The sequence below is a fragment of the Panthera onca genome, chromosome D4, assembly GCF_046562875.1.
Source record: "Panthera onca isolate mPanOnc1 chromosome D4, mPanOnc1 haplotype 2, whole genome shotgun sequence".
Taxonomy (NCBI): Eukaryota; Metazoa; Chordata; class Mammalia; order Carnivora; family Felidae; genus Panthera; species Panthera onca.
Window position 1 is genome coordinate 2,239,567 of NC_138351.1, and position 15,387 is coordinate 2,254,953.

General features: G+C 51.6%; 1 protein-coding gene across 2 annotated transcripts in view; it reads left to right on the forward strand.

The window, feature by feature from the left end:
- The window catches only part of FAM120A (family with sequence similarity 120 member A), a 96,648-nt gene that overhangs the window by 52,533 nt on the left and 28,728 nt on the right, over positions 1-15,387 (forward strand). For both annotated transcript variants that reach the window (XM_060610277.3, XM_060610278.3), the window contains exons 8-10: positions 5,562-5,649; positions 7,545-7,772; positions 10,034-10,208. In XM_060610277.3, the coding sequence (XP_060466260.1) occupies positions 5,562-5,649; positions 7,545-7,772; positions 10,034-10,208 (491 nt within the window). The remainder of the gene's footprint in view (positions 1-5,561; positions 5,650-7,544; positions 7,773-10,033; positions 10,209-15,387) is intronic.

Below are 15,387 nucleotides of genomic sequence, written 5' to 3' on the forward strand. Positions count from 1 at the left end.
GAGCCACCCAGACACCCCCCCGAAGATTATTTTCAAGTGACGAAAAGAAATATTCTGCTTTCTAACTCCGTGTTTTTTCTCCTGTTTTATTGGAGTGTCATTAGCACGTACTTCTTGCCCTATTCTCGGTTAAGTCTTTGTGAAACGAAAACTAAGGCACTTGTCTTTCTTCCTGGCCTTTGTCAAATCTTTGTAGTCTTCTTTTGGTAGAATTAAAAAGTATGATGGAATCCTTGTGGAGGTGTTTGTCTTATATTATTTTCACATATTCATTGGCTTTTAGATACTGAATCTCTTCTGAGTTTGCTAATTTAAAGTTTTTAGTTCTTTGTTCTATATGTTTTCCTAAGAAATACGGAAATCTCTGTACAAAGTCAGAGAACTGAGACGTTAGAAAATACGGTACAGGAAGTCTCTCAGGAGCCACCTCTAGAGACACAGGTGTTTTCACAGACAGGTGAACACACAGGTACCTTGTTTTTCACTGCGTGTCCTAATGTGCCTTTCTACTCATGGGGTCTGATCTTAGGGTCAGCAGCTTGCCTTCTTTCTTACACGTGGTATGCTTCTGTAATAGTGTGTTCATGATCGTGCGTGGAGACGGGAGTGTGCGTGTGTACACTGTGCATCGCTTCCATGTTTGGCTGTGATTACTGACATCTTGAAATGGATGTTTGAAAGTCCTGTTAGGAGAGAACATGAATATAACATCTCTGCGCTCTGTGGCATTGTTTGTATGGATTGCTGTTTCGTGTTCCTGTGCACGTGGGTGTTGGTATGGGGTCAAGGTGGCATCTGTCAGATAAGATTTGCCGGCCCCTGTGAGTCCTGTGGGATCAGATCTCGTCTGTGGAAGGTCCCTGTCGGTGCCAAGGGCCTGCACACCACTGTGGGCACACGGTGCCGTGGGGACCCAGGCCCCAGCCTCCTGTGGCTGGTCACGCCAGGTTTTGGTGGCCTCGTGGTTGTGTGGCCTGGAACTCACTGGGCCAGGCGTGGATGGAAAGCGTCTAGCTTGTTTGTGAATTGAATCAGCTGATGAGTAACCACAGTAAGTGATACGTAGCACCACTATTTTTTCGGAACGCCAATTCCATTTTAATGTGAAACACCTCAAGAATTTCATTCTGTGCCCTTGACCTAGTGGCCCAGGAAATGTGCTTCCTCTGCCAGGTGGTAGTGATGTTAGGCTGCTTGTCTCCTATTCTTTGTCCTCTCAGGTTCCTTTCCCAAAGAAACGTGTGGTTCACAGAGAGAGCTACATCTTACCCTGCCTGATCGCCCCCAGCCCCCGACAGGCTCAGCACAGCTGCAGCCTTTTCTGTCCAGATTCTTACCCTCTTTATGTGCTAGAGTAGGGCAGCATACCTTGTGTATCCTCATAAAAACAATTCTGAGTCACTTTTATGTGTTGGTCAGGTGTAATCCCGGAGACGGGTGTCTTCGTGTGTCGTGGCCGTGCTCTGACATGTATGGGTGTTTTGTGTTGAGCTCGTCCGCCTGTGTTAGGGGTTTGAACCCTCCCTCGATGGCGGAGGGTCGTGAGGAGTCCTGGCAGATGCATGAGAGGCACACATGGACGTCCCATCTGACTGTTGGGTAGGAATTGGAGCATCACTTTCCGTGTTCCCAACTTCGTGTGTGACAACCTGAACGTGTGACATTAGCTTAAATCAGGGCATTAGGAGAATGTCCTTGCAGGGGTGTTGGGGGTGTGACTCGTGGTCCCCCATCCTGGCACCCAGTCCCCCGTGCTCTGTGGTGGGAGTCTCAGGCCTCAGGGCTCTGCGGGGCTAGGGTGGGAACAGGTGCGCGTCCAGGCCCCTTCTGTCCCAAGCTGGGGAGCACACAGAAATGAAGATGTGTGCATGCCTGTTGCAGGCTGGCCGCCCTCGGTCACCACATCTGTGACCTCGTGCACACACTGGGTATTTCTACTGGGAGTTTGGTCTTTTATCTTTCTTTCCTGTTTTGTTGCCTCCCTTCTGGTTTTATTTGCCTTCCCTCCTTCATTCCTGTTGACAAGTCCCTCAGCTCGTGGTCAGTGCCCCTTCGGGCAGCCTGCACCCACGTGGTGGTGACGTGAGTGAGAAGTCAGCATGTGGGCCAGACGCTTTCACCTCCGGTGCACGCAGACACCAGCACCGCGCCAACGAGACCCACAGGCAGGAGGGTCAGGTTTGCTGTCTCCCCTGTGTTCAGTGCAGGATGACCCCAGGTGTCCTGCTGCAAAACGAGGCCCGCAGAGCCCGGTGATGTGTGCCGGCCTCTGTCCTCACCACTGTTCTGGGTGTGCTGATGGCCTGCTGCGACCCAGTCTGTGTACAGTCCCTTGGGATGGCCTCATCCCGTAGCGGCACAGGGTCACTGGAGGGATGGCGGGCCGCGGTTGGCCTCCAGTCACTGTTGCCGTGCTGCACATGGGTCCTTTCCCTTCCCTCTGAGCCTGACTCCTGTCAGCAGAATTCAGTGTGAGCTTGCAGGCTTCCCGTGGCCTGTGTGGGTCCCAGCAGGTCTCTCCAAGGCATGGCTGGTGACAGGTCGCCTTTCTGAGCAGTTGTGGAGAGTGAAACCAAAATGTGTGTTCTTCGAGGCAAGGCGTCTGTCATACACCCAGTAGCTTGTTTCAAGTTGTAAAGTGACATAGTCATCCTAGTGAGATGTTCTGGACTTTAGAGAAACTCGCTTTTGACAAGATGCTTTTCAGGCAGAATTTTAGATTTTATAGTATGGTTATTAGGAGGCCATGTGATTATCTAGATTAGGACATTACCTTTAGTTTGGTAGTGACCTATAAACAGTAACACTGGTAGTATATGTAAACGTAGGTTCTGTGTGATCTTCGGTGGGACAAGCTTTCCACTTCGGTAGCAAGTAGGGCATGGCCGCCCTGCCCCGCCCCATGCTTGCCGGCGTGGGGCCCATCGTGAGGGTCTCGTGCTTACGGGGCTGCATGTTTGACGAGGCTCTGTGTTGAGCTTCGTGTGGTATGGAGGAGAAGTCAGGCTTAGGCCGTCTCCGCCATATACCTTTTGGCTGTGGTTCCGTGATTCCTTCTTTCAGCCGTTGGCTACCTGCTTGGCGGTGGCGTGAGTGCTTATCTTCACGGCGTGTGTAATCTAGTGATGGAAACGGACGACAGTGCAGTGCCAGTGTGACGCACGCCGTGAGGGACATGGCCGTGAGAATAGCAGACGGGCTGGGTAGGGAAGCCTGCAATGAGGGGACGTGGCCGCCAAGGCCTGAAAGATGAGGCGTCATAAATCAAAAGCTCTTCTGTCGTGAAGAGAGGGGCTGGAAGTCCCAACAGAGTGCGGGGTCCCTCTGCCTCGCCAAGAGCCTGTAGGACACAGGACTTCCCGGAAGTCTGTAAGAAGAACATGGTGCACTTGCCGCAATGAAGGAGGAAGCGTGTGGGCCCCAAGAGAAGATGTCACATGTGGAGAGGTGCCCGTCTCCATCTTCGTCAGGGAAGTGCAGACCACCAGACCATGCTGGGGGTCACCGCACCCCAAGAACGACTGCCAGGGGAGCCACAGAAGACTGGGCGCATTCAGGGCGGTAGCTGGACCAGAGCCCCAGCGGCAGTGTGCTGTCCCGGGGGCTCATCTAGCAGGGATGCTGGGTCCAGGCCTCTGGACGCGGGTGGCGGGTTTCCAGGGCACTCAGAGCCTGGGAAAGTCCCGAGTGTGCTGTGAGAAGTCTCGTAACCCTTACCCTTGGGAAGGGGTCTGGAGCGGGGCGAGGGGCAGCCTCCGGCGGGTCAGCCATGCCTCACTTTGGTGACTTGCATGCGTGCTCAGTTTGTGGACATCTGCTGAGCTGTGCCCTTGTAACTGGTGCATGTTTTTATAGGTATATCCTACTTCCAGTGTCTAGAATTGTGAACGATAGAGGTTACGTTTCTTTATAAAACCTATAAGTATCTGAGTAATTTGTTCTAAAGTTTCACTAGATAAATGTCACTGACTTTTTAGTGAAAAAGTACATAAGCGTCTCTATTTATGCCACGTTTTGGATCACTGCAGTGCCACTAACCTTTCCTTCCCGGTGCTGGAATGCTCCTGCTGGACGCAGCACAGCTGACAGCTTGTGCGCCGAGCCCTGCTCCAGGCCCTCTGCCCCCACAGTTGGTGCCTTGTTCTTGAGTTTAAACAGAATGATCTTGGAATGATCGTTGTGCTCCTGGAATACTCACGTTCAGTTTGGTGCCTCCTCATCGCAAAGGATCCTTCTAGTCTTGCAAAGCTGTGGCCTCAGAGGGTACAGATGACTCGGACCGAGCACTGGTCGCCCTGAGTCCTTGCAGAGGACCAGGAACTGGACACCGGGCAGCTGTGCAGTGTCCCTTCACATGGCTGGGACCGAGGAGCCGGATCGGGCTCTGAGAGGTGCCGCATGGGGACTCTTGTTTACTGTGGGCGCCTGCTCCTCCTCTCTCCTTCTTTTTGCCGTTTGTTTGGTTTGGTTTGGTTTGGTTTATTTTATTTTATTTTACTTTTTTTAGTAGCAGAACTGACATGAAGTCTGTTGGAAGATGGGAGAATCAGTGGGTCTTAAAAAAATCTGTCACTTGAGTCTGTTAGGAGGCAGGTCCAATAAATTGCGCTCTTCCCTGGCCTGCCCTGTGGCCAGCACTGATTTCAGAAGCTGGTTTGGGCGCGGGCCCTGTGGGGAGGGATGGGGGGAGGAGCCCTGCCAGGAGGCAAGGGAGGCCCATCTGCGGGGAGATCCTGTCCGTTCCCCAAGCCCGTGGTGAGCTTCCGTTTATGTTGTGGTCTGCGGTCTACGGATGAACAAAAACGTTTATGAAATAATGCCATGTGTACCACGTTTACTGCATTCTGTTCCATTTCAGTGTTTACAAAATGCCGGTTGAACTCTTCTGGAGATACTAATGGGTCACAACCTCCAGTTTTTAAAAAAATGCCGATTGGAATACCTCAATCTGGCCTGTGAGATGCTCAGTGCTCTTCCTGCTGTCCCTTTCCACACCCTGATTTTTACTGCTTTCCAGTGGAAGCTGTCCCCCAAATCCCATTCTGCCGCCCACTCTCTGAGCGCACTCCCTCTCCTGGGCCACCTCCCTGCGCTCCCAGGGCCTCTCGGAGAACAGGCCGGGCGTCCCGTGTCTGGTTTCAGCACGTGATACGTTACACATATTTATGAATGATGAGGAATATCCGAGCCAGATAACATTTAATCCTCCTCTGCCTGATCTCTCTCAGTGGAGTGTGATTGTTTTATCCTGTTTCTCCAAGACGACTGAACTCCTCGGAGGCAGGGCTGCGCTGCCTGCTCTGTGGCCCACCCTGTCACCTTTGAGGCGGGTGCTGAGGTTGGGTTAGGTGCTCTGTGTTTCCTCTTCCAGGGAGTGACTGTTGCTGCCCAACCGAGTAGGCCGAAAGCGCCCCCAATGTAGGGCTGTCTCCGGAGGTGGTTTGTTGGGGGAGGCGATGTCAGTAAAGCTGAGGTGTCGCTGAGTCTGTGGGCTCCACGTGGGCTACTGTGGTGGAAGGCCCACGCCATTCAGTAACCATGTTCCTTTTGTTTATGTTCAGCCATATCAGCGGGAACAAAATTGGCTGGGAGAAGACGGGAAACCACTCAGAGCCGCAAGCACGGGGAGACCCAGGAGACCAAACAAAGGTAGTGGGTTGGCATTTATTCCTTCACGTTCTGACTCTTTGAGCCTGTGATGTTAGGAATTGGTTTAAAGCAGAGTACTCTCTCTTTTAAAGCATGTTATGAGTAAGAGACACTGGCATGGGGGTGTCACACATTTTGGGGATGGGAGGGGAAGGGGTCACATTGGTGAGGGGGTCACAGACATGGGGGTGGGGGTCACAGATGTCTGTGCAGGGGAGGAGGTCACAGACATTGGTATGGGGGAAGGGGTCGCAGATGTCAGTGTGTGGGGGGGTTGGGGTCACCAACATGGTGGGGAGGGGTTCATAGAGGTTGGTGTGAGGGATAGGGTCATAGATGTGAGGGGAGGGGGTCACAGAGATAGGGAAGGGGGACGGGGGGCATCCTACTGTCTCACGGGGCGGGTTGAGGGCCTGGTGGAAATCCTCCCATCTGCTGGCACATGCTTTTGTCAAGACCCAAAGCCTTGCAGAGTTCTCGCCTCCTGCAGGATTTTGTGGGGATTAAATGAGAAATCACTTGGGATGTGCACGTTAAAGATGAAAATAAAGTAAATTCCATTCCCCATTTGGTCTGCCTCTGCCTGTTGCTAGTGATATCTAGAAATACCTTTAACTACAGTCACGTCTGTTCCCACATGCGGTCACTTAGGATGTGCCTGTCTCTAGCAGGAGAGGGCTTGTTTTCTGCACAAGGTGACACAATGTAGGAAATTCATTTAAGACTCTGAAATACGCTCGCTTTTGAAGGGTTATCCTATCAATAAGCAACAGAAATGCTTGCTGGATGCTGGTTTTTAGCAAAGCACCTTCCAAAATTTTTAGCTATTATTGTGTCTATATTCTGAATGGAGAGTATAGAAAACACTTATGAGTTATCCTTGAGTTTTTTTTAAGACCAGTTTTGGTACTTTGTGTTTTAAAGGATAAAGTTAAGCACTTCTATACCATTGTAAAGAATAACGTTTTGTATCAAAACAGAGAAATGTGTATTCCTTAGATTGGCACAAAGTCAAGCAATATGCAATTATTATTTCCAGCATTTGTCACGAGAAAGAATAACTCCGTTTATTGTGCAAATAATAATTGGTCTCAGCAAACAGTTTGGACTTGGCTACAGTTTATAAAGACAACAGGAAGGGTGTCCCTTTGCCCTCCATGTCCTTAGCTGCTGCCTGCCACCTTCCGTCCCTGAGTCCCCCACTCACTCTTTCCTGTGCAGCTTGCACACATTCTGTTTTGGCGGTTGGTTGTTACTGAGTGGGTATTTTTTCATAGTGTTTTACTGTGTACATACTTCTGTCATGTAGGTCTGACTCCTCAGTTTTAATGGAATTAGCTTGATTTTTGCTTTATTTTTTGGTAAATGGTTTCCTGTGCGTACTTAATTTGGGGCTTTGTAATGACAGAAGAGAATGCCCAAGTTAGGGTTTCTGTTTATTCTCCCACTGCCGGCCGTGGTGGTGAGGAGTAGGTGTGAGCCCCTGTTGTGTGCACTGCTGGGCAGGGACACAGCCTTTCCGGGCACCCCCTTTGTCATCTGGGCAGAGGACCTTGCCTTCTTGGCACTAGGCAGGGTCTCCACGGAACTTGAATCACACGGATGGGCCACACGGGCCACACGGAGCAGGTGGGACAGGGTGGCTTCCCAGGGGTCAGCAACCACAGAATGCCACTTCCCCCCTCAGGGGCCCTGGGGACTAGTCATGTGAGGGGGGTCACCCGGCAGAAGGTGCAACCCCCCCCAACCCCCCCCCCCGCCCCGGGCTCAGGGGGCAGCTCCCATACCCTGTCTTTGGGGACTGGTCCTTTGCACAGGGGGAAGGTGAAAGAAGGGAAAACATGAGCTGACTTGTTCCCCCCCCAACCCCCCTACCCCTGCCTGTGGCTCTGCAGACAGAAGGCTCGTCTACGGCCTCCTCGGGCAGCCAGCTCGCTGAAGGGAAGGGGAGTCAGATGGGCACTGTGCAGCCGATCCCGTGCCTGCTGTCCATGCCCACACGGAACCACATGGACATCACCACACCGCCCCTGCCCCCGGTGGCGCCTGAGGTCCTGAGAGTGGCAGAGCATCGGCACAAGAAGGGGCTGATGTACCCCTACATCTTCCACGTCCTGACCAAGGTACGGCGGGCGTTTTCTGTCTTACCAGGCAGGTATCTGAAATGGAATGCATTTCCGCTTCCCAAACCTGGAAAGGGCGGAAACGTGTACCAGTAAATGCAGTCGGAGAACTTGGGAAAATCTTACTTTCCCTTCCATTTGGTATAAAATACTTTTGAAACTTCAAATTGATGGCACATCGTGTTATTTTCTGACTTGTAAATTTATTTTTATTTCTAATTTCAACATTCCTTGCATCATGTTGATGCTCTGATGTTAGGTGTAATTTGATGTCACATACAAGACCTGTCATGTGTCCTGGAAGTGCCCCTCCGGGGTGGCCGCTGGAGGGCTTGCTTGTCGAGTGCAGCTTCTATGGCACTGAACAGAAAATCCAGTACGGGATTGCGTAACACGTTAGCGGTCAGAAAATGCAGTTTTCTGTTTACACAGTGTCATAATTCCACTTGAGTAACGTCTTAACAAATGTACGCTCAAATATACATCCAGTGTGGCATTGGTTTTGAATCCTGGTGTCTTGAATGGATCTACGTGTCCATTTAAATTTTCTCAGTGATTTGTAGTCTTTATGTTGGTGTTTATAACCCTAGACCCACAATTCAACATGTAACCTTGGTGACCACATTTTTCATGTAAAATTGGTTTATTGCTATCCTGTATTTTTAACACCTTTTCATCGGTGTCTGTACCACCACAGATCATCAGATGTTTTTCTCCCTGTTTTGCAGTCCATCTGTGGTTTGTAAAGTGGGGTCTGTAAGTGCAGAAGCCCCCTGCCCCACAGCAGTTGGACGTGGCTGCGACCATTAACTGGCCGACCCGAGTGTCGCTCGCTTGTATCAGTCAAAGGGCACCACAGTAACTCAGCTCCTTTCATTTATTTTTAAATTACAGTTGCCTCCAAGTCTCACGTACTATTTGCTATGGGTCTGCACGTATGCTTTCGCTTTTCAGATTATGGTTGTGAAGTAAACATTTTATTTTTCAGGGGCAACGCATATTGTAAGGGTAAGTGGAAAGTTCCTCTCGCGGGAGAAGGACTTGTTGAGTTTATAGGGGCCCAGGTTCGGGGGAAATCGCGCCCTGTGCCGTGGGGTTGTGTGGGCTGTGAGGTCCCGGACCCCTGTGCTTCTGCCCTGCCCGCTGTGGTCTCATTGGGGACGGTCTGAGTGACAGGTGGCCTGTCCTCTTCCACCACTCACTGATCTATCTCAAGGGCAAATAGTAATAAAGTGACTGTAGTTGACAACAGTAAACAACTATCTTTTCAGATTTTAAAATGCCACCTAAAATTTTTCTGTATGTTAGGGAAAGCTTAGACTGTCAGGCACGCCGTTTCCTGCAAGCTGCGTGGCTCTGGTATTAAATTTTCAGGCCAAGATGTCCTCAGTGGGCGAGGCTTCACACTCACGCAGGCAGCCAGCCGAGCCGGGGCCTGGAGAGAGTGCCCACCACACAGCGGTGCCGGCTTCGTGAGGATAGGGAGAGACCAATTTTGAAATTAAATTTATGTGAACAAAGAGCAAATACTACGGAATTCTTGAAAGATACGTATCGATAAATTTAACAGCCATTGGAGGTCATATGGACGTTCTTACATTAGGAATACAACTGAGTAAAACTCCTGCCGAATCTCTTGATGGATGTTGACTCCCTAGCACATCTGAGACAGACGGGGCCACAGAGGTCCTGCCCCCACGAAGGTGTGGGACACATGGCCCCTCGTCTTGTGCCGAGGCCGGCCACGTGCCAAAGCCTCGCAAATCAGACAGCACTGAAGAGAGTGCCGCAGGGGGACCGTGCTTGCACGTGGCTGTGTTTTACGGAAGCGCTTAGTGAAGACAATTTGACCATTTTGTTTTCAGGATACTCATTTCTTGGATTGTACATAGGCCATTAAAAATTATGAATTTCATGACTCATAGTAAAGTTTGCAAGTTCTCAGCATTTTCTATTCTATTTGTTGTCTGCTGTTATCTGTCTAGATGGTTTCAAAGATTTGGGGATCGTCTGTGGTTTCTTATGCTTTGGTTCCAGATTCAGGATGAAACCACATAGATTTTATTTTGACTCTCTGAGCATATGTTTTGACAACTGCTAATGAACTCCCTAAACATCCTGCTGCACACAAGTGGTTAAGCATTGATGTGGAATAGAATTGCAATGTCGTTAACTGGAGATAATACAGTATATTTCTGTGAGTTTGTTGTGAATTCAACATGAAAAATGTGCAATATTATTCTGCTTTCTTCCATGCAAAGGGTGAAATCAAAATTGCTGTTTCTATTGAAGATGAAGCCAGCAAAGACCTGCCTCCCGCCGCCCTGCTCTATAGGCCAGTTCGCCAGTATGTTTACGGAGTGCTGTTTAGCTTGGCAGAAAGCAGAAAGAAAACTGAGAGACTTGCTTTTAGAAAGAACAGACTTCCACCAGAATGTATGTACTGTGAAATCCATTGTTTGTTTTCCTCGGTACCTCGTAATCTCTTGTGCATTTTCTAAAGCCTTAGAGGATTGTGACTGAGTTCACCCTGAGCATCCCCACGTGAGACGGTGGGCTTCACGGGGCCCTTCGGAGAGGAGGACAGGCCCCGGGCTGTTTTCCTCAGTAATATTCCAGTCATGGTGTCTGTTTGGTAAACCGTTTCCACTTTAAACTGGACATTGAGCTGGAAACGGTCTAGACGGGCGCCATCTCGCCGTGGCTAGCGCGTCCCGGCAGGGCGACGGTGGCATCTGCTCTGGTGTCCGCAAGCGCGTCCGCACTGCAGAGTCTGTGTTCCCGGGGAGGACCTCACCGCGTTGCAGCTGCTTCTGTGTGGGTGGCGCGTACCTGCGCACGGCCCGCGGCAGACAGGGTCCTGGTAGCGGTCTCCCTCCAGGGCTGTACCCGACCGACCCTGGGGTGGAGGGGAGTGGAGTGGAGGGACACAAGGTGCTGCTTGACATGCTGGCAAAAGCTGAGGTCAGAGCGCGTGTTTTCCATCTTCCAGCGAGTGGGCCAGTGGAATACTCGGGGAGAACCGTGCCTTTCTGTTCTGGGTAATTTTATCTGCTGACGTAGGGAATGTAAAAGTCACTGTATATTTCTTAGGAAATATAGGAAAGTTTTCCAAAATGTACAGTCTGAATTAAGAATATCCTCAGCTGTGGAGATTAGGTCACGAGATCATCCCCTCAGCGCAGGCTGTCTGGGGACGAATCCCCTGCGTGTGTAGTGGGGCAGCATGGGCCTGGTCATGCTGCAGTCGGGTGGCACTCGGGGACGCAGGTGACAGTGGGTCTTACCTTTGGACTCTAACCTGGAGAGATTCTGGCAACTTTGAAAACTTGATCCGTAGATCCTGATGTCTTGTTTCTGATTACCGTGCCAAAATGTGGTTCTGTAAAAAAATGAAGCCTCTGTCAGTGAGGCCATTTGAGGATGGCCGTTGAGCTCTGCAGCCCCTGCTGACACATCTGCCACTTTGACTGGGGCTGGAGGTGCCACGGGAGACACTGGGCATCGTCAGCCGGCTCTGCGTGGCCGGGACGTTCCTGGTGGACGCATCTGCTTTCTCACTTTGCACAGGGTCAGCCACTTTTCCGCACTGGCCACCTGGGCCCCCTAGCTGTGACCTCCCCTCCAGTGTCCACCAGCCCTGAGCACCCTAGGCCCCTTGCTTCTCTCCTGGGCCTGGCCTGCCAGCTGCTGCAGAGCCCTGGGCAGCCCCACTTCCTGCCATGTCCTTGGCTCCAGAGCACCGTTTTGACTTTGGTGGTAAAAGCTGGTCTTTTCCTCACTTGCTTCTGTTCCAGAAACACACTTACTATTATTTAGCACCCTCCCTGGAAGTTTTCAGTGATCACAGCTTGGGACCCTCAGGTGGTCTCCGGGATGAGTCCCCTCTGCAGCGCCCACAGCCTTGTAGAGCAGTCTGGGTGGGTGGGTGTTCTCTGCTCGCGCCCCTCCTTTCCTAGGGTTCTCTGCCGCCGGTGAGCTGTGGGTGTGGGGGATGGGTGGGAAATGAGAACTGCTCTCCACCTTGTGCGTGCATTGTGACCCTGGGCGGTACAGGTGTCGGGCTGGCCCGTGGGCAGGCAGCAGGCGAGCAGGAGGCACGGGACAGCGCTCACCGCACAAACCAGCACCCTCTGGGCATCAGCGAGAGAGCAGCGCGCTGTGCTGCAGGCCGGGTGTGTGTGCACCCCATGTGGTGGGATCTGGCACTGCGGAAGGACGACGGGTCAGGGCTCGGGGCTAGGACAGTGAAGAGAGGAGGGGGTGGGGGGAGGGTACAGATGGGCTCTGCCAGCCCTGAAGCTTTTATGCCTGGGGGTGCACGGACCGGTGGACGTTGTGGGGGGTGTTGGTGCTGAGCGTGCTGCGGTCTTTCTGCTCAAGTGACGAAAGAAAGTGGGTCCTGACTTCTGCGTCAGCGACCACGGGCAAGCCACTGAAGGTGAGGTAAGAGTGACGTTTCTGTTCAGGAGGATGGGCTGGGTAGGGACAGGTGACGAACTGAGGCAGCGGGAAAAGAGGGGTGCCCCTGCCTACGTGGAGCTGAGGCAGCCCTGGCACGTTGGTGGTACCCAGACAAGTGTGTGACTAATGTGTGTTACAGAGAACCGTGGACCTGTAAAACTGGTGGAGAGGTTTGTCCATCTGACCTCTCAGTTTACAAGTAGAGAAGTCTTAGTTCGCTCTCTCAGGAGCAGCTTTGGAACCCAGGCCTGTTTGGTCTTTTCGGGGACCTGTGGATTTGTTTCATGCCTTGGTCGTATTAATAAGGGAAAACAGCCTATGGAGAAGGTTCTTATGTTGGTAATCCGTGCTGCTGTTTGCCGGCTGTCCCGCTAACTGGAGTGCTAGCTCTCCACAGGGAAGAGTTTTGTCCTTCAGAGCTTTTGTGAGCGTTGAGCCCGAACACTGTCCGCTCCCTCGGAGCAAACCTTGTGCAGGAGACGAATGTGCACCGGTGACCTGATGCGGCTCGTTGACACTGCGCCACGATTGTTTCCTGAGGCCCACTCCTAGATGCCAGCCGACTCTGAACGCCAGTGTGGTGACACTCCTGCTGTGGACTTCCTGCCTGAGCTGTGTCCCAAGTGACTACATCTCAGTGTCCTTAGGAAGCAAGTTCTTGGGACTCTGGATGAGGTGAGGGTGATAATGCTGGTCGTGCTGGAAGGAGACAGCTGCTCAGGAGGCCCCGGTCAGCGAGCTTTGACAGAGGAGCCTGTTAAAACCCTGTTTTACCTATGGCCACTCTTAGACTGTCTGCGGATGAAATGAGGTCAGTGGCACTTTGCAGGAGATTCTGAAAGCACTGACTGTGTGCTGTGAGGTCTTGGGGGCAGGTTTGGTTCTCAGATGCCCTCTGGTCCCGCCGTCCATTCTGTGGGTCCCAGGTGAGCCCGCCTCCTGTGGCAGGTGAGGCTCCTGATCCAGCACGGTGTCAGCATGCTGTGCATGCCAGTGTGGGCTCGGCAGGCTCACCGTGACCACCGGGCTTCCCCAGAACGGCTTTGTTGTCAGAAGACTAGTCCGAGAGCATATGGAAGTCTACAGGGTTGTTTAAAAGTACTGAGCTCTGGTCACATTTAAGACCTATATCCGTTTGGAAATGTAGTCTCTCAATCTGTCTGCATACCATACAGTGTACATGACATACGAGTGCTCGTGTGACTTTGCCAAGCTTCCTTTTTAAAGTCATCATATGGTTAAAACAGGACATCCACTCTCAGGTCCCTAAAACTCTGGCCTGTGAAAGTCATACTGAATTACATGCTGGCAGTTTATTTTCTGTGTGCCCATCCCTGGTCTCCATCGTGTTACTGTTAGGAAATTCATCAGGATCTTGTTCATTAGGACAGTAAGCTGCTTGCAGTCACCATCGGGGGCTCTAGGCCCCTCCGGCAGGCCAAGCGGAAGACCACAGACCTGGCACAAGCGCTTTGCCCCGGGTGCTGGATGGGGACAGCGCAGTTGCTCTGGGGCAAGGCGGGACCAGGGAGCTGCCTCTGTGGCTGCTGGCATTTGGGCCTGGGGCCGGCGCCCCGGCTGGAGGCTTGGAGCGTGACGCTCCTGGCCTGCTGGTGGCTCTGGCCTGGCTGCCTCCTGGCGGCACCCCTCAGCTGCCCCTCACCCGGCCAAGGGGAGCAGGAGGGGCTGGAAGAAAGGGTCAGGTTCCAAAAAGACTGCAGGGTAACAAGACTCCTCAGCTGTAGTTGATGAGGAGAAAACCCAGGAGGTAAAGTTCTGTGCTGTGTACAGTTTAAAATTATTGTCCACTTACGAAAACTGGCCTCTGTTTTCTGTAAAAGACTCCCCAGGACCTCAGAATTAAGTAAATGACAGAGACAGGCTTGTAGAAAACAAGTGGATGTAAATTACAGACACAGGAGATGGATTTGTGGCTGTAGGAAGCAAGTTTATGTACCTGAGTACTATTTTAGAAAGGATTTCCCCAGAGTCTCCATTTTATAAATCATCAGGAAAAGCCAAAGGGAACATGGATTTTTTTGTGTTCCAATTCGCTATAGAAATTTTGTGTCAAATAATTGGGACTGCTGATGAAAAATGAGTAAAATTAAATTGGTTCACATGGATTATATTATAAAATTTTGTAATGTTTACTTTTGAGACAGGCAGACAGAACATGAGCGGGGAGGGGCAGAGAGAGAGGGGGAGACACAGAATCCAAAGCAGGCTCCAGGCTCCGAGCTGTCAGCACAGAGCCTGACGTGGGGCTCGAAGTCATGGACTGCAAGATCGTGACCTGAGCGAGTCAGACGCTTAATTGACTGAGCCACCCAGGCATCCCCACATGGATTATATTATAAAACAAAATACTTTAATGTGGCCAACGTCAGTGTGCTGTTTTAGAATGTGTGGAAATTGGTTATCATAAACATTTTCTCCATGATTTTACAAAGGCTGTTTATATTAATCTGAATTTCTTTATTTTATGAAGCTTTCCAGAAGTAGCATTACCGACTCTTTTCCTCACGGACCTCTGAGTAGCCGAGCCTGTGGATCAGTGCTGTGGGCCAGTGTTCAGTGGCAGTGTTCAGGGGGGTGTTCAGTGGCAGTGCTGTGGGGCACTTTTTCAGAGCAGTATTTGTCATAGGCCCTTGAACTCCTGAGCTTCTGATGCCCTGGGAATGATGTATGTGGGGAAAGTGAGGACAGGAATAGTTGCGGGCCTGGTCTGTAACCACACGTTGTGTGTGCTCTGTGGCTTACGAGTCCTGGAGGGTGTCCCCACACCTGTTCGCGCGAGGAAGTGGAGAGCCAGCTGGACCCCACCAGCCCGCATGGCAGTGTCCCACGAGAAGGAAGGAACAGCCGCCATTGTGCCCAGTTTTCTGTATCTGCGTTGATGCGAAGGAACCAGAGTTTGTTTTTACATATATGTGTGGTTGTGTTGTTTTTCTGTGACCTTAGTTAGCGCAGCAGGTAGACCAGGACCCCCCCCACCCCCGCCCTGAGCCCTCGATGCACATTTGCACACACGCCTGTATAGAGACCAGAGGTCCAGCCGGTTGCAGTCGTGGGGGGTGTTTGTCTCCATCTTCCCCTCAGCCGCACCTGTGTTGCACACTGGGCCGGTGGCCGGTGTGGCCAGTGCTCA